The following is a 23,865-nucleotide window of genomic DNA, read 5'->3' as shown; positions in this document are numbered from 1 at the left end:
GAAAATATGGAATGGAATGGAATAGAAAAGAAAATATGGAATAGAAAAGAAAATATGGAATAGAATAGAATAGAATAAATGGAGTAGAATAGAATAGAATGTAGAGTAAGAATAGAATAGAATGTAGAATAGAATAGAATAGAATAGAATAGAATAGAATAGAATAGAATAGAATAGAATAGAATAGAATAGAAAATGGAATAGAAAATGGAATAGAATTAGAATTAGAATTTAGAATAGAGTAGAATAGAATAGAATAAATGGAATAGAATAGAAATAGAATGGAATGGAATGGAATGGAATAGAATAGAATAGAAAAGAAGAAAATATGGAATGGAATGGAATGGAATAGAAAAGAAAATATGGAATAGAATAGAATAGAATAGAATAAATGGAATAGAATAGAATAGAATGTAGAGTAAGAATAGAATAGAATGTAGAATAGAATAGAATAGAATAGAATAGAATAGACTAGAATAGACTAGACTAGAATAGAATAGAATAGAATAGAATAGAATAGAATAGAATAGAATAGAATAGAATAGAAAATATGGAATGGAATAGAATAGAATAGAATAGAATAGAATAGAATAGAATAGAATAGAAAATATGGAATGGAATAGAATAGAATAGAATGGAATAGAATAAGGAACAGAATGGAACAGAATAGAACAGAATAGAATAGAAAATATGGAATAGAATAGAATATATGGAATGGAATGGAATAGAACAGAACCTTGGAGATCTTCTAATCCAGCCCCCTGCTCAAGCAGGAGAATCTATACCATTTCAGACTGGGGGGTGGGGTGGGGGCAACCTATTCTCCAAAGCACCAGAAGGCAGGACAAGAAGCAACGGATGGAGCCTTATCAGAGAGAGAAGCAACCTAGAAATAAGGAGAAATTTCCTGACAGTGAGAATAATTAATCAGTGGAATAACCTGCCTCCAGAAGTTGGGGTGCTCTATCATTGGAGGTTTTCATGAAGAGACTGGACAGCCACTTGTCTGGAATGTCATAGGGTCAGGAAGTTTGACTTGAAGACATTTAAGAATTTCTGGGTGCTCCATCACTGGACGTTTTCGAGGAAAAATTGAACAGTGATTTGTCTAGAATGGTAGAGGGTCACCTGCTTAAGCAGGGGTTTGGACTGGAAGACCTCCAAGGTCCCTTTCAACTCTGTATTCTGTTATCCTTTATCTTATGGAGATTCTCAGTCATCCAGGTCCTGGTTACCCCAAAGATGCTTTTCCACCAGGCAACGGGACTGTCTTGTTTTCCTTTGTGGATGTTTCACTTCTCATCCCAGAAGCTTCTTCAGCTCTGACCATCCGGTCAGAGCCGACCATTCCCCACTGTACAGTCAGAGCTGAAGAAGCTTCTGGATGAGAAGCGAAACACCTTCAAAGAAAACAAAAACAAAGTCCAGTTGCCTGGTGGAAAAGCACCTTTGGGACAAGCGAAACCAAGCAAAAAATTATTTCGCAGACTCCTTTCAGTCCTATTAAAAATTGAGGAACTGCCTCCTCAAGGAAGGGAAAGGATTTGGGCTCTCCTGATGTGAGCCAAAGGACCACTTCAGCATCCTTATTAATGATCTCAGCCTGGAAGGGAGTCAAATATTTAGGGGACAGGCCTGGTGCCCTAATCCTTGGAGATGCTTTAAGCCCTTCCTTCCTTCCTTCCTTCCTTCCTTCCTTCCTTCCTTCCTTCCTTCCTTCCTTCCTTCCTTCCTTCCTTCCTTCCTTCCTCCCTCCCTCCCTCCCTCCCTCCCTCCCTCCCTCCCTCCCTCCCTCCTCACTGGAGGTTTTCAAGAAGGGACTGGACAGCCATTGGTCTGAAGTGGTAAGAAGGTTGGACTCAAGGTCCCTTCCGTTATTCCTTATTTTGATACCTTCCTCTCGGGCTTTCCCCCTTTACTCCAGGCCGTCAAGCAGCTGCTGGAGCTCCCACTCAACCTGGCCATCATGTCCCCTGCGCACACCCCCAACTGGGACCTGGTGAGCGATGTGGTGAACTCCTGCAGCCGGGTTTACCGCTCCCCCAAGCAGTGCCGCAACCGCTACGAAAACGTGGTCATTCCCCGCGAAGAAGGGAAGGTGAGTGCCAGCCCAAACGGGGCCGCTTCTCCGAGCCGGCGGCCGAACGGGGAGCCCCCAAGCCGGGTCCACTCCGAAACCCGTTCGAAGCGGTTCCCACTTTGTGACCGTGTGTGCCTGTGCGTATGTGATGCTTTGGTGTGATGCTTTATCCTTCTTCTTCTTCTTCTCCTCCTCCTCCTTCTTCTTCTTCTTTTTAAAAAGAAATATTTCTTATTATTTTGCTTGTTAAGAAATTGCCAAGGTGTTCCCGCGACCGCCCGGTTGCCCTCTCGAGCTAGGTTCAACCCTGATGCCTCTTTGACGGACGGGCACGGAGACAGAGACCCAGGAGTTTGCGCCAAGGCTTTCCAGCATGCTCCCCACTTCCTTTTGGGGGTCCCATCAGGGATGACGAGGCCTGTCTCTCTCCCCCACTCCCCTCAGGCCTTGTGCCTGCCCCTCCTTCGCCCAGGACTCCATGAAAGACTGCTTTGAATTATTGTTTATGGAGATTCTCGGTCATCCCAAGTCATGGCTGTCCCAAAGGTGCTTTTTTTTTTTTTTCCAAAAGGCACCTGGACTTCCTTTGTTTTTCCCGGACCTTGGTGTTTTTTTTCCCCTTTTCTTTTATGATGATTTTATTATTTTTTTATTTTTGTGACACTAATCGCCTTCCCCAAACCCATCGCAGAAAGTCAAACTTTGCTTCTTATTTTACAGCTTATGTATGAAGCGAATCCTAAGAAGAAGACTAAAAGCATTTATAAGGTGTGCACTTATAAATTGTTGTTCCAATGCAGACAATTCCGATCTCTTTAGGCGTCAGCAGAGATGGCACCCCACCTGAAGTAGGAACTGGTCCATATTCCCCACCCCGAACCCCACCACCCAATTCAGCCCTTTCGAAACCTTCCCACCTTTTTATTTTTCGCGTCCGACGCAGTAGATTGTGATTTGTGGTCCCCTTTTGTGTCTCCAGCATGCGGTTGAGCAATTTCCTCACCCGGTTTGAATATCATATTTTTTTTTCAAATTATTGTTTAGGGGGGAAAAAAAAGAAAAAAAAATTAGAATCCATCTACCTCCCCAGAAATGACACTTCATTCCTCATGGTTTTTTTTTCTTCCTTCCTTTCTTTTTTTTTTTTTAAATTTTTGGGTTTGAATTAATAAAATTTTGGCTACTAGCTGGTTTTTTTATTTTATTATTTTTTTTTTACTTTTCATTTTGAAATCTGATTGCTTTGCAGAACTTTAATGAATTAACCCCTGCAACACCCCCTCAGGTAACGTATCACCTCCTCTCCACCAGCTCCCCTTCAAATTAACCCCTGCAGAATTTGAGCATCACGTTAGCTGTAGCTGTATTGTTAGGAGATGTAGTGGTCCTTCTGAGTGGTTCTCTACAAATTGGATTACACACATACACACAAACACACCAGTGTGGGAACAAAGCTCTGGAGCCCTCTTTCTCACATTGCAAGTATTAAGCCTTTTCTTCCCGGGGTGGGGGGGAACCTCCAAACCTTTGAACAGTTTGCAATTGGATTAGCAGAGCAACATTTCAAGAAAAAGCTCCATGTCTCTGGGTGTGGGTATGGGTGTGTTTGCTATGCACAAGTGCGTGGCCAAGTTCAAGCATCACACTAAGCCTTCATTTGGTTGGCCCGATTTGGATTTTACAGGTTGCATAGATCTGGCCCTGTGGCGTTTATCAGTTGTGGGTTTCAGCTTAGCCCGATGGTGTTATGGCAGGCATTGTGGTTTGTTCAGCAAACTTAAAAAAAAAATAAATCAAATTTTCACTGTGATGGGGAAAACCTTCCTGTGCTTGAGAACTTGCTCCTTGTGGCAACCCTGAAGGCCCTATTGGAACTAGCTTGTCATAAATGTTGATGCTACAAGCAGCTGGGTTTAGTTCTGAAAATCAAAAATCAGAGGTCAGGCAATGCAGAGATCAATAAGCAGTCATTCACCTCTTCCAGTTCATTATCCTAAGACGTGGGAAAACACATATTCAAAATTACGTTAGGGAATCATCCCTTCTCAACCCTCATTGGTGTTACTCTTGTCTTAATTATCCAGACAGTATCCTCTGGTCTAGATGGAATCTATATGCTGGCTGAGGAATTCTGGGGGTTGAAGTCCACATTTATTAAAATTGCCCACATACAGAAAGATTGGCTTAAAGCAGGAGTCTTCAGATTTGACCCCTTTTAGGATTCGTGGACTTCAACTCCCAGAATTCCTCAGCCAGGCATGCTGGCTGGCTGAGGAATTCTGGGAGTTGAAGTCCACATTTATTAAAATTGCTCACATACAGAAAGATTGGCTTAAAGCAGGAGTCTTCAGATTTGACCCCTTTTAGGATTCGTGGACTTCAACTCCCAGAATTCCTCAGCCAGGCATGCTGGCTGGCTGAGGAATTCTGGGAGTTGAAGTCCACATTTATTAAAATTGCTCACATACAGAAAGATTGGCTTAAAGCAGGAGTCTTCAGATTTGACCCCTTTTAGGACTCGTGGACTTCAACTCCCAGAATTCCTCGGCATGCTGGCTGTCTGAGGAATTCTGGGAGTTGAAGTCCACGAGTCCTAAAAGGGCCATGTTTGAAGAGCCCTGGCTTAAAGCCTTGGTTAAACCCATTGATCTCCAGTAATCATAAAAGTGTTATCTAGGGAGGCCAGACCCAAGGGAATTCTGGGAGTTGAAGTCCACACTTTCTGAAAGCGGCCCAGGTTGAGAAACACTGTTACCGTCTCATAATTGGAGAAACGCCAGGTTTAGGGACGATTGCTGTGTCGAAACTCCCCACAAGGCTTGGCGTATAGACCAGTGCCTCCCCCTGTTTCTTTCCATTTTGCCCCACCTATGAAGTTTTGTCATTTGCTCACGTTTAGACAAAGAACAGTCGCCCGCTTCGGACCAACCAGCTGTATGCCCAGGACGAAGGGGCATCGCACACCCATCTCTATACAAACCATTTCGAGATCATGAAGTTAATCGCTGGGAAGAGGAGCCCGCCCATCAAACCCCTGTAAGTTCATGAAGGAACACTCGGGATAAAATGAGTCCTTTCCATACCGAATGGGCCTGGATCCAGCTGGCAGTCCCCAGACGTGGTATTTATAAAGATGTGCCAGGTGTAGGGGGCAAGATCTTAACTTAGAAACCAGGAGACATCCCAGAAGACAAAGCTCAGGATCCAAAAGAGATCTTGACAAGACTTGAGCAAAGGGCCCTATCCAACAAAATGAACTTTGACGTGGAGAAAAGCCAGGTTTTACACCTGGGCAGGAAAAAAAACCCCAAGGTACAAGTACAGATTTAGATGTGAAACCTGGCTCAAAAACCAGTAATTGCGAGAGGGACCTTGGGGTCCTAGTGGACGATCCCTTAAAACGTGAGTCAGCGGTGTGCGGCGGCAGCCAAGAAAGGCAACACCATCCTTGGTTGCATAAACGGAGGCATAGAATCAAGATCACACAAAGTATTAGTACTGCTTTATAAAGCCTTAGTAAGGCCACACCTGGAATCCTGCATCCAGTTTTGGTCACCACACATTACAAAAAAGATGTTGAGACTTTGGTGGGGGAAAGTGCAAAGAAGAGCAAGTAGGATGATTAAAGGCCTGGGGACCGAAGCATATGAAGAACGGTTGCAGGACTTGGGTTTGGCTAGTCTAGGGAAAAGAAGGATGAGGGGGGGGGGACATGATAGCAACATTCCAGAATTTGAGAGGAAGGGGGTCAACGTATTCTCCAAAGCACCAGAGGGCAGGACAAGAAACAATGGATGGAAACTAATCAAGGAGAGAAGCAACCTGGAATTAAGGAGAAACTTCCTAACAGGACAATTAAGCAGTCATAAATTAAGCTTGCCTTCAGACATTGTAGGTGCTTCATCACTGGAGGTTTTTAAGAAGACTGGACAGCCACTTGTCTGAAATGATATAGGGTCTCCTGCTTGAGCAGGGGGATGGACTAGAAGTCCTACAAGGCCCCTTCCAGATCTATTCTGATTCGGATTGATTGAGACAGGGAATTCTAGTCCTTCTTAAGGCATGAAAGTTGACGTTGGGTCAGTTATTTATTTATTTATTTATTTATTTATTTATTTTAATTCCAATTATATCCTGCCCTTCTCCGAAGACTCAGAGCGGCTTACTACCAGGAGATTGTTAGTCCTAGTCCCACTTTAGGCACAAAAGCCAGTTGAGCGACTTGGGGCAAATCACCAGGAGACAGCGAGTTATAGTTCCACCTTAGGCATGAAAGCCAGCTGGGTGCATTTGGGCCAGTCCCCCTCTCTCCTCCCAGCCTATCTCGCAGGTATGTTGTGGCAAAATTAGGAGGAGGAAGAAGTATTAGGTATGTTCATCACCTCGTGTTACTTTTAAAGTAGTAAGGGGCAGGATAAAAATCTTAATAAAGTAGAAGTACAGTCTCGTGTTAAATAATACAAACATGCAGTTCAGAAAAGCATAAGAAATGTCTTATGAACAAAAGATGTGCCTGGATATGCCCCTTCTGAGGTTAACTTGGGGTGCTGATTTCTCTGCTTAAGCTGATGTCTCCATTTCAAATTTGGATTTGCGTCTAATTACACTGGGGCATTTTTAAATTGCGTGACTTTCCAACAGATGCCCTTTGGTTGTTTTCATTTCAGACTTGGCATGAACCCTTTCCAGAAAAATCCAAAACACACTTCGGTCCTTGCAGAAAGGTAAGAAATTACAAGAAAAGGTAGAAAAAAACAAGGATCTGGATCATTGTCGCCAAACCTGGCAACTTTTAAGACTTGTGGACTTCAATTTCTAGAATTTCTCAGCCAGCCTATGCTGGCTGGGGAATTCTGGGCGTTAGAAGTCTACAAGTCTTAAAGTTGCCAAGTTTGGAGAGCCTTGATCTAGAGTTTAGAATATTTATTTATTTATTTATTTATTTATTTATTTATTTATTTAATTTTATTTGTATACCACCCTTCTCCCGAAGGACTCAGGGTGGTGAACAGGGCCATAAATACCAAAATAACCAAAATACAAAATTAAAAACAAATTAAACCCTAGTGCCCAAATGTAAAAATAAATTACATTAAAACAATAATTAAAACCCAAACCCATCAGACCAGGCCGGCTTGTTCAAACAAATAGGTTTTTAGATCACGTCGGAAGGAGCGAAGTTCGGGAGCCATTTACCCCAACATCTTCTTATTCCAGCGAGGTGTTATATGTGTCTGTACGCAACCCAGCACTGGGTTTAATTAACTGCTTTTTTCTTTCAGAATATCTGACTTGGCTCACTTGCTCAATCGCTCATTCATTTATTCATGTACTCATTCACCCATTCATCATATTTCTATACTACCCATCTGACCTAACTGACACTATTGATTAGTTTTTAATCTATTACCGGTCTATTTTTCCTCTATTTCTAGCGGCATCAACTATGATAAGCCCCTGCCTCCGATTCAAGTTGCGTCTCTCCGGGCAGAACGCATTGCAAAGGAAAAGAAGGTATATCGAAAGAGAAAGAGAGAGTTTTGTGTTTTTAATTCTTGGGCCTATTTGGAGATCATACTAAGATTGCCCTAGGGGAGAAATACATCTTTAAGCCAGCTAGGTAACATTGGGCTATCACCAGGAGACGGTGAGTTCTAGTCCTGCCTTCGGCATGAAAGCTGGGTGGATGAATTTGGACCAATCACCAGGAGACAGGGAGTTCTAGTCCTGCCTTAATCACGAAAATCAGCTGGATGTCTTTGGGCCAGTCACCAGGAGGTGGCGAGTTCTAATCCCATTGTAGGCGTGAAATGCAGCTGGGTGACTTTGGGCCAGTCGCGCTCTCTCTCTCAGCCCAACCTACCCCACAAGGTTGTTGTTGTGGAGAAAATAGGAGGAGTAAAGAGTATTAGGCACCTTGCCAGGGCAATGGCAGGGACCCCCCCCCCCCACAGGTGAGCTGCACTGCCAACTCTTTGGCTCTCTTCTTATTTCCAGGCTCTGGCCGAACAACAGCGAGCGCAGCAACAGAACGCTCCGCAGCAACAGCAGGGGCAGCCAGCGCAGCAGCAACCCCAGCAATCCGGACAGCAGACCGCTCAGCCAATGGCGGGGCAGCAAGTGGCAGCCCAGCCCCAGGTGCAAGGCCAAGGCATCCAGCAGCCCCAAGGGGGGCTGCAGACAGCCGCGACCACCGTGGCAAACACAGCCGTGCTGGTAAGAGCCGCTTGCGAGCCTGCCGAGAGGCCGGGAAAGGCTCGTGGTAAGGCAGTCAAGGGTCCCCAAAAGCAACAGCTGGATTTTACGCATGGCTTTGGGAGGATCCCTCTCCCTCTCGGATGTTCGGAAAGATTACAAGATCCATGCTAAATAGCGTAGCGGCGAGGCGGTTCCCTAGTAGCCAAGGAGACGGTGAGTTCTAGTCCTGCCTTAGGCGTGAAAGCCAGCAAGGTGACTTTGGCCCAATCAGCAGGAAACTGTGTGTTCTAGTCCTGCTTTAGGCATGAAAGCTGGCTGGGTGATTTTGGCTCAAATCACCTGGCGATGGTGAGTTCTAGTCCTGCCTTAGGCGTGAAAGCCAGCTAGGTGACTTTGGGCCAATCAGGAGGAAACTGAGTTCTAGTCCTGCTTTAGGCATGAAAGCTGGCTGGGTGATTTTGGCTCAAATCACCTGGCGACGGTGAGTTCTAGTCCTGCCTTAGGCGCGAAAGCCAGCTAGGTGACTTTGGCCCAATCAGCAGGAAACTGAGTTCTAGTCCTGCTTTAGGCATGAAAGCTGGCTGGGTGATTTTGGCTCAATCACCTGGCGATGGTGAGTTCTAGTCCTGCCTTAGGCGTGAAAGCCAGCTAGGTGACTTTGGGCCAATCAGGAGGAAACTGAGTTCTAGTCCTGCTTTAGGCATGAAAGCTGGCTGGGTGATTTTGGCTCAAATCACCTGGCGACGGTGAGTTCTAGGCCTGCCTTAGGCGCGAAAGCCAGCTAGGTGACTTTGGCCCAATCAGCAGGAAACTGAGTTCTAGTCCTACTTTAGGCATGAAAGCTGGCTGGGTGATTTTGGCTCCATCACCTGGCGACAGTGAGTTCTAGTCCTGCCTTACCCATGAAAGCTGGCTGGCTTGGGCCAATCCCTCTGTTTCAGTCCAACTCACCTCACAGGATTGTTGTTGTGGGGAAAATAGGAGGAAGAAGGAATAAGAGATACGTTCGCCGCCCTGAGTTACTAACCCTAACCCCATCAGGCCCATTAATGCTGGAAAACACCTGGAGGGGATCAGGAGAGTCTGTGCCTGCTTCCTCTCATACCAATGTTGATGCCTTCTCTCTCCAGGCTGGAACCATGAAACCGACAGTGACTGGGACCAACATTCAGACAGGTATGTCTAGCCAGTCCTTGCAAAGGGGAAAGTGGCAGAATAAATGTTCCCCCCACTACACCCCCCCACACACACACTGTTTCTGCTCCACCTGCAACCCGAGTGACCTCAACTTTGCTTTCAGCCACCGTGAGCGTCAACACCATGACTGGGGTCCCTGCAACTACGTTTCAACCTATCAACAAGCGGTTGGCCTCGCCCATTATACCTGGGACGCTGGCGGTGAGTGGTCGCTTCTCGGAGCAGAAAATTAAGGCATTTAATTCTGCAAAAAAAGGACCGCTTTCTGTTAAAACAGAGGGGCATCCTTTGGAAGAAGGGATGGGAGTGGAATTAGGGTGGTTCGGCGCACAGGTCATCCAGATGTTCAGATTGGATCTGGCATTTTTGTCCACCTATCGAGTCTTTCTCAAGGACCTGGGATAGGCAGATGTGGATGTGTTACAAGTACCATCGCAGGATGTCAGCAGTTCTGAATACAGCTGCCTTTTGCAATTGACTGATGGTGATTTTGTCAATGCTGGCCTTCTTCTTCTTCTTCTTCTTCTTCTTCTTCTTCTTCTTCTTCTTCTTCTTCTTCTTCTTCTTCTTCTTCTTCTTCTTCTTCTTCTTCTTCTTCTTCTTCTTCTTCTTCTTCTCCTTCTCCTCCTCCTTCTCCTTCTCCTCCTTCTCCTCCTCCTCCTCAGCCAGATGTTCAGAATGGGTTTGGTATTTTTGTCTACCTATCGAGTCCTTACTAAGGACCTGGGATAGGCAGATGTGGATATTTGATGGTGTTACAGATATTGTCACAGGATGGAAGCAGTTCCTAGTAAGGCCGCCTTTTGCAATTGACCGATGGCGAATTTGTCAATGCCAATGATGGTGTTCAAGTGGTGCTTCAGCTGTTTTGGGATTGCACCCGGCACCTATTACTATTGGTGCCACCCTTGCTTACCTTTGCCACAGTCTTTCTATTTCTATTTGTAGGTCTTCGTAATTTGGTTATCTTCTCCAGTTCTTTCTCTTCTCTTCTACTGTCTCTGAGCACTGCCATGTCCACTATCCAGACTTTTTTGTCTTTCTTACTGACAATTGCTAAATGGTTGTTGTTGTTCTTACCAAATCTAGTTCAGTGATAATACGAACCCCTTTTTAAGTAACTTGAAAGTGGTTTGGCTGCCTTGATCTAAAGACGTTCCCTATTGCATTATTATTCTGGATCGACATCCCGCCCTCCTAAGGTTGGCATCCTTCAGTTACAACCCGTGATGTGTTGTGGGTTAACAAGGGATGGCATCACCCAGTTGGATGAAGGTGGCCAAACTGTTACAGATGTGACTTAATAATAATAATAATGATAATGATAATAATGTTGGAAGGGACCTTGGAGGTCATCTAGTCCAGCCCCCTGCTCAGGCAGGAAACCCTATACCATTTCAGGAAAATGGCTGTCCTGTCTCTTCTTAAAAGCCTCCAGTGTTGGAGCACCCAGAACATCTGGAGGCAAGCTGTTCCACTGGTTAATTATTCTCACTGTCAGGCAACTTCTCCTTAGTTCCTGGTTGCTTCTCTTCTTGGTTAGTTTCTATCCATTCTTGTCCCGCCTTGAGGCGCTTTGGAGAATAGCTTGACTCCCTCTTCTTTGGGGCAGCCCCTGACATATTAGAAGACTGCTATCATGTCACTTGAGAGACAGGAAAGTTTCAATAAAAAAATGGCTCTGAATCCGAATTTTCAGCATCACAGCTCACAGTTCCCTTCCGGTGAGGCGACTTCTGCCGCAAACCTGCCAAGCTTCCATATATTTTCTCCTTCCTTTTAGACCTCAGCAACAGGAACCACCGCTGGTCAGGTGGCCCATTCCCAGCAGAGAACCGCCAGCAGCACGTCGGTCACCTCAGCAGAACTGGTGACGCTGGCGTCCACACCGGGAGTTCGAGCGGTCACTTCAGTGACAGCCTCAGCTGTGGTGACCACTAACCTGACTCCAGTCCAGACCCAGCCGAGGTCTTTGGTCACTCAGGTGACACCAGGTAAAATCTGGAAAGGGGGGGGCTACATCCTTGATGGTAGCGTTTTTGAACCTCAGCCGCACTCTGCTGCAGTGTTTTTCAACCTCAGCCACACTCTGCTGCAGTGTTTTTCAACCTCAGCCGCACTCTGCTGCAGTGTTTTTCAAGCTCAGCCTCACTCTGCTGCCGTGTTTGTTTTTCAAGCTCAGCCTCACTCTGCTGCCGTGTTTTCCAACCTCAGCCGCACTCTGCTGCCGTGTTTTCCAACCTCAGCCGCACTCTGCTGCAGTGTTTTCCAACCTCAGCCGCACTCTGCTGCCGTGTTTTCCAACCTCGGCCGCACTCTGCTGCCGTGTTTTCCAACCTCGGCCGCACTCTGCTGCCGTGTTTTCCAACCTCAGCCACACTGCTGCCGTGTTTTCCAACCTCGGCCGCACTCTGCTGCCGTGTTTTCCAACCTCAGCCGCACTCTGCTGCTGTGTTTTTCAACCTCAGCCGCACTCTGCTGCCGTGTTTTCCAACCTCGGCCGCACTCTGCTGCCGTGTTTTCCAACCTCAGCCGCACTCTGCTGCCGTGTTTTCCAACCTCGGCCGCACTCTGCTGCAGTGTTTTCCAACCTCGGCCGCACTCTGCTGCAGTGTTTTCCAACCTCGGCCGCACTCTGCTGCCGTGTTTTCCAACCTCGGCCGCGCTCTGCTGCCGTGTTTTCCAACCTCGGCCACACTGCTGCCGTGTTTTCCAACCTCGGCCGCGCTCTGCTGCCGTGTTTTCCAACCTCGGCCGCGCTCTGCTGCAGTGTTTTCCAACCTCGGCCGCACTCTGCTGCCGTGTTTTTCAAGCTCAGCGAAGTAGAAACGGGAGCCACACAAAAGTTCCTATGGGCTTGCACATTGATTTATTTTTTTAAATAACACACACTCTTTTTTTAAAAATTGATAGGAATAAGAACTAAGAGCCGATATGTAAAAAGAAAGTTTAAAATGAGAAACGTTTTGTAATATTTGTTAGATTTCTTTGGTGTCTGTCTTGCCCTGGGGCTGTTCTACTCACAATTATAATCAGAATTGATGTCAGCTGACAATCATGGTAGCTAAATGGGGACAAAAGTTAATTTAAACAGGGGCTAAGACATGTTACGAACGTTAAGCACCAACTGAAGTTAACGTAACGTTTTGTAATGGATTTAAGGACAAGTTTCATATGAATTATCACATGAGACTGGAACAAAATGACAAAACCTTTGCAAAAAAAAAACATTGAGAACACAAGGCAAACTGCTGAAAATATATATATTTTTTGGTATGATGGACAATCTAGACTAGAGCCTATGGATATTGGGAAGCATAAAAATGGAAATAAAAAAGAATACACTTATTTTTTTCCTGAAAGACCAGATCTTTTTTTTTACGAATCGGTAGGTTCTGCTGCTGTACAAGCTCACTGCCTCAGCGTAACTGCAGCCAGCCAGGGAATTCTGGGAGTCTACACCCCTGAAAGTGGCTGAGGTTGACAAACCCTGGTTTAGAGAGAAGCATTGGTGGTTCTTGGCTTGGGCTTGCAGGGCTTGTCTTCACGTGTGCTAGAGCACAACCTTCCACTCTTGGCATAAACCTGGAGAATACTTTATGTTTCTCACCCCACCCCCACCCCCCACCCCTTTTTTTTAACGGTTTCAAAACTTAAATTAGTTGTTCAAAATATAAAATACGGAAGTAGGAAGAAAAGTGAAAATAAGGGTAAAATAAGGGAGGAAAGGGGGGAATAGAGAAACGAAAAGAAAAGCGCCGAACTTCTGACTCCTTTTGGTGTAGTTGTAGTAAAGGTTAAGGTTCCCCCGCACATGCGTGCTAGTCGTTTCCGACTCTAGGGGCCGGTGCTCATCTCCGTTTCAAAGCCGAAGAGCCAGCGCTTGTCCGAGGACGTCTCCGTGGTCATGTGGCCGGCATGACTAGATGCCAAAGGCGCACGGAACGCTGCTACCTTCCCACCGTAGTGGTCCCTATTTTTCTACTTGCATTTTTACGTGCTTTCGAACTGCTAGGTTGGCAGAAGCTGGGACGAGTAACAGGCGCTCACTGCTACGCGGCACTTGGGATTCGACCCGCCAAACTGCCGGCCTTCTGATTGACAAGCTCAGCGTCCTAACCCACTGAGCCACCGCGTCCCTTTGTAGTTGTAGTAGGATAGGGTAATTCAGGAAACCTCATTTTTTCCCCTTTAATATAGTAATATATACTAGCCATTTCTACGAGCACAAACGAATCCAATCGGCAAAACCCTAAATCAAAGTTTCTTTTTTTTCCCCTCCCCACACCTCAGGCACGAAGTCCAAAAGTGGTTTCCAAGTAGAAATAAAATTGTGTTCTTTTCTTCAATGAAAGCATTCAGTTTAGCCACCTCTGCCAGTTTATTTCAACTCCCCCCCTTTAATTATTTTGTCCCCCTCCAGCTGCTACAGCCAGCGTGCAGCTCTCTGGAAAGACCATCCCTCAAAATCACTTCCAGCTCCTACGCCAACAGCAGCAGCAGCAGCAGAGCGGAGGACAAGTCCCGGTTCCCCAGATCCAAGGCCAAGGCCAAGGCCCATCACAGCCTCAGATTAAGACCGTCGGCAAGATCTCCCAGGTGAGGACGAGGAGGGCCCCTGCCTTTGCGGTTCAGACGCCGGGTGATCCCTCCCTCTCCCCCGGGGCTTCAGCTTCCGAAGAAGGCGGGAAAAGGAATAGGAATGGAAACGGAAATAATAGAATAGGAATAGGAATAGAATGGAATTGGAATTGGAATAGAATTAGAGGATGGGATGGGATGGAATGGAATGGAATGGAATGGAATAGAATAGAATAGAATAGAATAGAATAGAATAGAATAGAATAGAATAGAATGGAATAGAATAGAATAGAATAGAATAGAATAGAATAGAATAGAATAGAATAGAATAGAATAGAATAGAATAGAATAGAATAGAATAGAATAGAATAGAATAGAATAGAATAGAATATGGAATGGAATGGAATGGAATATGGAATGGAATGGAATATGGAATGGAATGGAATAGGAGTAGAGTAGAGTAGAGTAGAGTAGAGTAGAGTAGAGTAGAGTAGAACAGAACAACAGAATAGAATAGAATAGAATAGAAATATTGTAGAATGGAATGGAATAGAATAGAATAGAATAGAATAGAATAGAATTAGAGGATGGGAAAGGATAGAAAATAGAATAGAATAGAATTGGAATTGGAATACAATTAGAGGATGGGATGGAATAGGATAGAAAATTTGAATAGAATAGAAACAGAAATAAATAAGAATAGAATAGAATAGAATAGAATAGAATAGAATAGAATAGAATAGAATAGAATAGAATAGAATAGAATAGAATAGAATAGAATAGAATAGAATAGAATAGAATAGAATAACAGAGCCGGAAGGGACCTTGGAGGTCTTCTAGTCCAACCCCCTTCTCAGGCAGGAAAGCCTACTACACCATTTCAGACAAGCGGTTGTCCAGCCTCTTTTCCCAGGGCTGGGGAAACCATAGAAGAAGTTGGAACTTACATTCTTTGGCTTCCTGCAACCAGGAGCAGCTCCTCAAGTTCCAGAAGCAGAAGATGCAGGCAACCCAGCCACAAGCCCCCCAGCCCCCGGGGGCCCCCGGAGCACAGCAGCAGGCAGCCCAGGTCCAGGTGCAGCAGCAACCGACGCAGCAGCTCACGGCAGTGGCGGCCTCCAGGCCAGGCGCAGTCCTTGCTGGCACCACAGTCACCGGCCTGCAGGTGGCCCGGCTGGTGAGTGACCGCTTGACCATCCCAGAGGGGTCCAGGGCTTTGCTGGCTCTCAGAAGGCAGACCGTTCTCCCAAACAGTGCATCTTCTTTTCCCACTAAATCCCTCTTAATTGAGATTTTTTTAAGAAAGAACAAGAAAAGCTAAGACGAAGTTTTTAAAAGTGCAAGAAGCAAATTAGTAAAAAACAAACCCTAACCCCTTTAAAGAAAGCAGCTTCCCACCCCCATCACCGCGAGTGTAGTCCTTCACTTATGACCAGCTACTTAGGGACCGTTCGAAGTTACGACAACCCCCTCCCCCCGAAAAGGTACTTAACGAGCCAGATTTGAAGCTACGGTGGTTGGGAAGGGCTGGGGAAATGGAAGGATTGAAGTCAACCCATCTTAAAATGGCCAAGATTGAGAAACGTTGGCTTCAAACCTTGGTTAAACCAACTGACGGAGCTCCAGCAACCATACAGTCTTATCTAGAGAAGCCAGACCCTAGGGAATTCTGGGAGTCGAAGTCCTCCCATCTTAAAAGTTGCCCAGGTTGAGAATCACCGGTTTAGATCAGGGGTGTCAAAACCGCCGGCCCGCGTGTTGGATGCGTCACGAAGGAACCACGCCTACCCCATTGCCGGCAATGGGGGAAAAGTTCTGATACGTCACGTGACGTCACAAGTGTGATGTGTCTGGTCCAGATCAGGGGTAGGCTACCTTGGCTCTTTCATGACTCATGGACTTTCAACTCCCAGAATTCCTGAGCCAGCTATGCTGAGGGAAAAGGGAGAGGTTTCCAAGCTGAGCCACGCTGGCTCCGGAATTCTGGGAGTTGAAGTCCACGAGTCGTGAAGGGGCCATAGTTTCCCCCCATGCTGGCTGAGGAATTCTGGGAGTTGAAGTCCATGAGTCATCCAAGAGCCGAGGTCGCCAACCCCTGGACTAGCCGTTCCCAGTTCCCGGCCTCTTGCTTTGCACCCGTACAATAATCCCGATTCCTTACTGCTTAGACTCGTGTTGCTGCTTCTCAGCTTCAAGCCCAAAGCCAGATCCAAGCTCAGACGCCTCAAGCAGCCCAAGTGGCTTTGGCCAAGCCGCCCGTCATGTCCGTTCCGGTGGTGTCATCGGCAGGGGTTACCGCCCTCCCCGTTACCGTCTCGGGAATCAGCGTGGCGATTGGGCAGCCGCAGAAAGCAGCAGGTATTTGGGCGGAAAGGATTTGGGCGGGAAATGGGGCTGGGGTGTCTTCAGTTTAGCCGAACCCCTCGTTCGTTCGTTCGTTCGTTTATCCACTTTCTATAGCCGCCCAGTCAGTGAGTCTGGGTGGCTTGCAACTTTGTGTGTGTGTGTGTGTCTGTGTGTGTGTGTATGTTTTTGTAGATTTTCACGGGTACAGGTATGTAGGTCTTGGCGTATTTGGGTCTTTTCCCGTGTAAGATTGAGAGTGTCTTGGCGACGTTTCGACGAGGTCCCACTCGTCATCTTCAGGCTGGTGTCTTCAGCTTCGTGCTTGTGCGAGCAAAGCGTGATCGGAGCTGCCGTCTCTCTCTCTCTCTGTGTGTGTGTATGTATATATATGTGTGTGTATGTATGTGTATGTGTGTGTGTGTGTGTGTGTGTATATATATATATATATATATATGTGTGTGTGTGTGTGTGTGTGTGTGTGTGTGTGTGTGTATATGTTTTCTGAGGTTTTCGCAGGTTTTCGCAGGTTTTCGCAGGTTTTCGCAGGTGTATGTATATCTTTGGTCATTCGGGTTTTTCCCCACGTAGAATTGAAGGTATAAGAGCAACGTTTCGACGAAATCTCATCCGTCTTCCTCAGGCTGGTGGCTTCAGCTTCGTTCTTCTACCACACACTTCTCCCAGAAGAACGAAGCTGAAGCCACCAGCCTGAGGATGACGGATGAGATTTCGTCGAAACGTTGCTCTTATACCTTCAATTCTACGTGGGAAAAAAACCCGAATGACCAAAGATCTATATATATATAAAAAAAATTTACACAAATATGAGCTGTCACTGTTGTGACTAGAAAACATTATATATATATATATATATATATATATATATATATATATATATATATATATATATATATATATATAGTGTGTGTGTGTGTGTGTGTGACTAGAAAACATATATATGTGTGTGTGTGTGTGTGTGTATATATATATATATATATATATATATATATATATATATATATATATATATATATGCACACACACACAAACACACACATGTAATCCTCTGCTTACAACCGTTCGTTTAGTGACCGTTCAGAGTTATGACAACACTGGAAAAAGTGGCTTATGCCTTCTGTTCTTTGCGTCCCGCGCAGGAGGGCAGGCGGTGATGGCTCAGCCGCTCCACGTCCAACAGTTTTTGAAGGTGAAGCAAGCTCAGCACCACCAGGCAGCCCAGCAGAAGGTCATCCAGCCACAGGTGGCCCAAGGACAGGCAGGTGTTCAACAGAAGGTCAGTCTCCCTCCTCCAACTCCTTCTAGCACTGATGATGTTACCTAGTTGGGTCATGAAATGTCTGCAAGAAAACAACCAACCTCAGAGAGCACCCAGGACCCCATAGTTGTCCTCCTCCTCCTCCTCCTCCTCCTCCTCTCCACAAACCCCATTTCTCCTCCCCCTCCCCCCATTTCTCTTCTTCCTTCTCCCCCCATTCCTTCTCCTCCTCCTCCCCACAAACCCCATTCCTCCTCCTCTCCAGAAACCCCATTCCTCCTCCTCCTTCTCCTCCTCCTCCTCTACGTAAGGGTTCTTTTAGAGGGTTCTTCCTTGGAGACCCCACATTGCCGTTCCTAGGGGAAGATGGCCAAATTGGAAGGTCCTGTTGGTCACTTCTGGGTCATGACGGAGCCGAGCTGCCCTCCCGAAGGTCTGCCCGCGTTAAGAGGGGAAGTGGCAGAGTCATCCACCTCTTAATTTCTTCTCGACAATTTGCCTTCCGTCCGAGGAACACAGAGAACCCGGGTGCTTTCCCCCCCCTTCCCGCCCCCCCCCCCCGTCCTCTTGGAAAGGCAGATGAGTTGGTTTTTTTTTAATTCCATTTATATCCCGCCCTTCTCCGAAGACTCAGGGCGGCTTACAAGCTTAGCAGTAGCCTTCATTCTATGTATATGCCTGCTTATTAGGGCTTTCACACACACCCCAAGCGGCATTATTACAAAGTCAAGCTTAATTGCCCCCAACAATCTGGGTCCTCATTTTACCTACCTGGGAAGGATGGAAGGCTGAGTCAACCTTGAGCCTGGTGGGACTCGAACCTGCACTCATTGCAGGCAGCTGGTGTTACTTAAGGAGGCATTAGCCCACTGCTCCACCAAGGCTCTGTTGATCTTCCCGGCCAGTTAGGGCCTCGAACTCAGCTCCTTCCAGGTCTAGGCTAGGCTGACCTCCCTTCCTGGATCATCACCAGATCAACGCCCAGCAGGTCACCGTCCAGACCCAGTCACCAGCATCCCAACAGCAGAAAGTCTACGCCGCCCAGCCAGCCATCAAAGCTCAGTTCCTACCAACGTCGATTTCTCAGCCCCAGAAGACGGGGGGCACACAGCAGGTCCAGACCCAAATACAGGTAATAAACCCCCCCCTCCCTCCCTCTCTCCCCCTCCATTTCATTTCATTCCTTGGGAAGCGAGCAGCAATCCCTGGAAATCTGCTGCTGGGACTCGCCTCTGCTCCCTCAACGTTTCCGTCCCCCCCCTTACCCCACCCCACAAGTGTCTGCAGGCAGTCTTCGACTCGACCGTAATTCAGCTTTCAATTACGGCTGTTACAAGTTCTGAGGGTCGCCAAGCCGGTCATCGTGTGAAAATGCCCAATTTTTAGGACTTTTCCCCCCCCTTGCGGCAGTTGCAAAGTGAATGCTGCCGTCGTTTGGCCAACCCCATTAATTCGCCACGTAGGATTTTTTTATTTATTTATTTATTTATTTTTAAAAAATGGAAACCAGAATTAAATACCACCTACCAAACGAAAGTCATAATTGAGGTCGGGTGATTGCAGGACTCTGCCAACCGCCGTAAAGATGGGCCAGTTGCTAAGCGCCCAAAATGTGGCTCTTTTTTGGGGAGGGAGGGCGACCATTAGAACTTCAAATCTGGGTCATAAGTCCCTTTTTCGGGATCCGCTTTAACTTTGAACAGTCACTAAACGACCAGTCATAAGTCGGGGACTACCTGTAAGAACCCACGGGCCAGGTCTGCACATAAAGGTGTCTAGTCTTTGACTGTAATAAACCTTGGCTTGGCTTGGCTTGGCTTGGCTTGGCTTGGCTTGGCTTGGCTTGGCTTGGCTTGGCTTGGCTTGGCTTGGCTTGGCTTGGCTTGACTTGACTTGATGGAAGACAACCTGCTGCACCTTGTTGAATTGTCCACCCTCCAACCCAACCCCCACCCACTCAATATCTTGCTCTTAAAGGTTGCCAAGATCCCACAGGTGGTCTCCCAACAAGCAACGGTGGCTAATATCCAGCAGATGGTTTCGGTTTCCCAACAGGTAAGTGTTTTCTTGAACCTATTGGCACTTCCAGGGATGCCCACCTGGAAGAGACTTCCCCACGGAAGGCAGCTGGGTCTCAAAGCTTAGTGTAGTTGTGTGGTCTCAACTTGTCAGAAAGGTGTTCAGATTGGCCCGCTTGGGACCAGCTGCTCCAGGCAAATCTTTATTTTCATCTGATCCACCGTGGATGGGAGTCTTGTAGTCCTCCAGAGGTTGCTTTGAAGCAACTCCTAGTTGACCATCCAGGTGAAACGCTGCCCGTGGTGCTGATAGGCCTGCAGGACGACTGGTGGGCTGTCCTTTGCCAAGCCATCTTCAACACCTAATGAAAATCAGAGAAGGTAGAGAGAGGGGGGCTTGAGGTTTGCAAAAAGAGGAGACAAAAGGCCAGTCCACTGGGATTTATTTTTTGTGTGTGTGAAAGGCCTAGCAGATCCAACCTAGAACCAAGGAGAAATATCCTGACAGTGAGAACAATTCACCACTGCCTTCGGAAGTTGTGGGTGCTCCAACAACTGGAGGTTTTCAAGAAGAGGCTGAACAACTACCTGTCTGGGGTGTTATAAGGTCTCCTGCTTGAGCAGGGGGTTGGACTAGAAGACCTCCAGGGTCCCTTCCAGCTCTGCCATTCATGAAAATCAAGCCTCTCTTCCTCAAGAATGCACAACTGTACGCCACAGCGGCCTTGCTGCAACCGAAACACACCGCAAATGTCTCTCTCTCTCTTAGCTTGTTAGTCAGCATCCATCTGCCTTCCCTCACTTCTCTTTGCTCTCCCCCCACCAGGTTCAGGCTCAGCCCCAAACGGTCACCTTGTCCCAGACCACAGCGGGACAACACCAAGTGCAGGTCATCCCGGCCACCACTGCCACGGCTCAGGTCGTCCCCCAGAAACTCCTCCAACAGCAAGTGGTCACCACGGCCTCCCCCCAGATCCAAGCCTCGGTCGTGCCTGCCCAGGCCGCCGCCCCGTCCGACGGGCAGAGCCAGCCAGCGAAAGTGCAGATGAGAGCACCCGTCCGATTAAAGGCTCCGAGCAAGCCCAGCTGAGCTCTCCAGGTGGTCTCCCATCCCCGCCGATGGCAGGCCGGGGCTTCTCTCCCGCGAAAAACCTCCGCTCCTCGTCTGCGCCGGGAAGGGCCGTTTTCCCTGCTCTCCTCCTAGACGCCTCCCGCTTCCCGGAGAGATTGTGTGGCTTCGAACCCGACTCCCGAGGAAACGCCGTTCCGTCGAACTCTCCGTTAGCCCGACCGCTCGCCAACTCTCACTGCCCCTCTTGATGGAAACCACAAAGTTGCTTCTCCGGTGTCGGCGGCAACACCTCTTCGTGTCCTCGTCCCTGTCCGGAAGGGAAAATCTTTTTTTTTTTTTTGTAGCCTCGTAGGGTGCAAAGCCGGGACAATGTCCAGGCTGGCCTTGTCCGAGGGGGGAGGGGGGGAGGACAGGAAGGTTTGTCCGAAGCTCTCCCCCCCCCTCCTTTCACTCCGTTGAGCCGAGAAAATGTGAAGATTTGTAAGTATCTGTAATTATGCACCATAGTAAAGTTTCCATTTTCAGGGGGTGAGCCTTTTTTTTTTTTTAAACGAACAAACATTAAATTGTGACAGGTTGGTTTGTGTGTGCGTGTGTGGGTGGGGGGGAGGCGTTTTGCTTACTGTTTTGCTCACTGGGTCTTTGTGTTTGTACGTGTGTGCGTGCGTGCGTGCGTTTTTTTTTCCCCTCCCTTTTGTACAGAGCTTCTGCTTCCCTTTTTCACGGTTTCAGATATTAAATGTACTAGAGACGTGGTTGGTTGGTTGGGCTTTTGTTTTTCCCCTTTAAGGTATTAATATTATGTGAGAGTAACTGTCTATTTCATTGTAGTCCACCATTCTCAACCCCTTCTTTTTTTTTTTTTCCATTGGTGAAAAGGAAAAAAAAAATGTGTTTCATTGCGCATCCGATGTTCTTTTTTCTGGGTTTCGGTGGGGCTTCCGTGCTGAAGGAAATTTAACTTGGGGAAAAAAACTTTCCAGCGTTGGTTTTGGCCCTTTCTTTTTGCTACTCTCGTTCAGCTATATTTCCGTTGCAGAGGGATAGAGGAGAGACGTTCGGGTAAATTATTGTTTTTTTTTTCTTTTTTGTTAAGAGAGAAAATCAGCACCAAAATTTTAGACCTTCGGTTGTTTGAAACAACCTCTTCTTCTTCTTCTTCTTCTTCTTCTTCTTCTTCTTCTTCTTCTTCTTCTTCTTCTTCTTCTTCTTCTTCTTCTTCTTCCTCCTCCTCCGATTTATTGTAGCTAAAATGGTGGCAAAGTGGCACTTATGCCAAGCTGTCCTACCTCCAGATGTTCCCAATTTGAGGTCAACTGGTGGCCCCAAAACTTCAGCATCTCTGCTCTTGTGAACAGGCACAATTTCTTACCCTTTGTTACTGCTTTTTTGCCCTTCTAGTGCCATATCCTTTCTATTTGGAGCCTCTGGGTTGTTTTTTTTTTTTTTAGAAAAAGGTAACGCTTTTTAAAATTATATATATATATATATATATATATATATATATATATATATATATATATATATATATATATATATATAAACTTTCTACATGAAAGAAGCTAGACGTTGTTGAAGTTCTCTTCCCACAAAAACCTATTTCCTAGCATAGACTTGTATTTTATCAGCTAGTCTCTGAGAAAAAGCGGTTAGGGCAGGGGTAGGCCACCTTGGCTCTTTCACGACTCGTGGACTTCAACTCCCAGAATTCCTGAGCCAGCATGGGGGAACTATGGCCTCTTCGTGACTGGTGGACTTCAACTCCCAGAATTCCTGAGCCAGCATGGCTCAGCGTGGAAACCTCTCCCTTTCCCCTCAGCATGGCTGGCTCAGGAATTCTGGGAGTTGAAGTCCACGAGTCATAAAAGAGCCAAGGTTGCCCACCCTTGGGTTAGGGAGTGATAGAGGAGTTCATTTGAAAATCAAGATTTTGGTTTTTTTTCCGGGAGCCTTTTAGCCCCGAGTAACCTACAAGATGGGGATCTTGGCAAATTAAGGTCCCCACATTAAAGTATCTTGTCACTCTCCTTCCCACTTCCCGTGCAAATCTACAAGTCAAACTGATTTTGCTCCCAAGGATGCTAAACTATTATGTGTGCACAAGGCTGTAGGCTATACATCCCTGTTCCTTAACCTCAGCAACTTTTTTAAGAGGGGTAGGCTTCAACTTCCAGAATTTCCCAGCCAGGTGGCTGGGGAATTCTGGGAGATGAAGTCCAGCCCGCTTAAAGTCGCTGAAGTTAAGGAACAGGGATGTAAATGAACTCTGTATGCATAAAATAACATCACCAATTTTAATGCCACTCTCCTGGTTGTGAGTATGTCAAGAAGCCGTGTCTGATTTCCGCGGGAAAAATATCCAATTTAGATGGTTCCACATTTCTGATACCCCCCCCCTCCTGTTCCTTACTTTCTTCCCTTGGCAAACCGACTTGTAAATACCTTTATGAACATAAAAATAATTTGTACTTGACTGTAGGATTGGAAGGATTTGTGTTGTATCTTACCTGAAAGTGTAATAAAAGTGTACATTTTTATAACATTCTTGTAATTGTGGTCACCTAATGTGTGTTTTGTCTCCTCAGGCCTTCCGCACTGACATTTAGGGAGATGCAGCCTTAAGTTTTGAAAGTTTTTTTTAAAAAAAAAAATCAGCAATGCCGATCAAAACAGGTCTGTCCTCGCCACCCGATCGTCCACCCGATCTAAAAATTTTCCAACTGTGTTGAAACTTTGCTAGCTTTGCACAGTTTAAAAAACGACAACAACTAAGCGCTCCCAACTGGATATTCCCAGATTTCCCCCATCAGCTTTGAAGGATGTTTAAAGAGAAGAAAATTTAAAAATACATGTTTCGCTGTCTCTGTTCCAGTTTTATTTTTTATTTTATTTATTTGTTTAATTCCATTTATATCCCGCCCTTCTCCGAAGACTCAGGGCGGCTTACAAGCTTAGCAGTAGCCTTCATTCTATGTATATGCCTGCTTGTTAGGGCTTTCACACACACCCCAAGCGGCATTATTACAAAGTCAGCTTAATTGCCCCCAACAATCTGGGTCCTGTTTGATTTGTATTCGTTCTTATTATTGTTCTTAAA

At 46.4% G+C, this 23,865-nt stretch overlaps 1 protein-coding gene across 1 annotated transcript in view; it reads left to right on the top strand.

The window, feature by feature from the left end:
- EP400 (E1A binding protein p400) overlaps positions 1-23,626 on the top strand; it is an 83,950-nt gene extending 60,324 nt beyond the window's left edge. The window contains 17 exon segments of the mRNA XM_083373216.1: positions 1,925-2,098; positions 2,801-2,848; positions 3,330-3,365; positions 4,980-5,116; positions 6,748-6,804; positions 7,516-7,594; positions 8,078-8,296; positions 9,409-9,454; positions 9,579-9,676; positions 11,259-11,469; positions 13,899-14,074; positions 15,027-15,233; positions 16,225-16,414; positions 17,560-17,696; positions 18,652-18,810; positions 19,656-19,733; positions 20,523-23,626. Of these exon segments, the coding sequence (XP_083229342.1) occupies positions 1,925-2,098; positions 2,801-2,848; positions 3,330-3,365; positions 4,980-5,116; positions 6,748-6,804; positions 7,516-7,594; positions 8,078-8,296; positions 9,409-9,454; positions 9,579-9,676; positions 11,259-11,469; positions 13,899-14,074; positions 15,027-15,233; positions 16,225-16,414; positions 17,560-17,696; positions 18,652-18,810; positions 19,656-19,733; positions 20,523-20,786 (2,316 nt within the window). The 3' untranslated portion in view covers positions 20,787-23,626.
- Positions 23,627-23,865: the final 239 nt, after the last annotated feature.

Source organism: Vipera ursinii, assembly GCF_947247035.1.
Source record: "Vipera ursinii genome assembly, chromosome: 14".
In the NCBI taxonomy this organism is placed as follows: domain Eukaryota; kingdom Metazoa; phylum Chordata; class Lepidosauria; order Squamata; family Viperidae; genus Vipera; species Vipera ursinii.
This window is presented reverse-complemented; position numbering and strand designations above follow the sequence as displayed.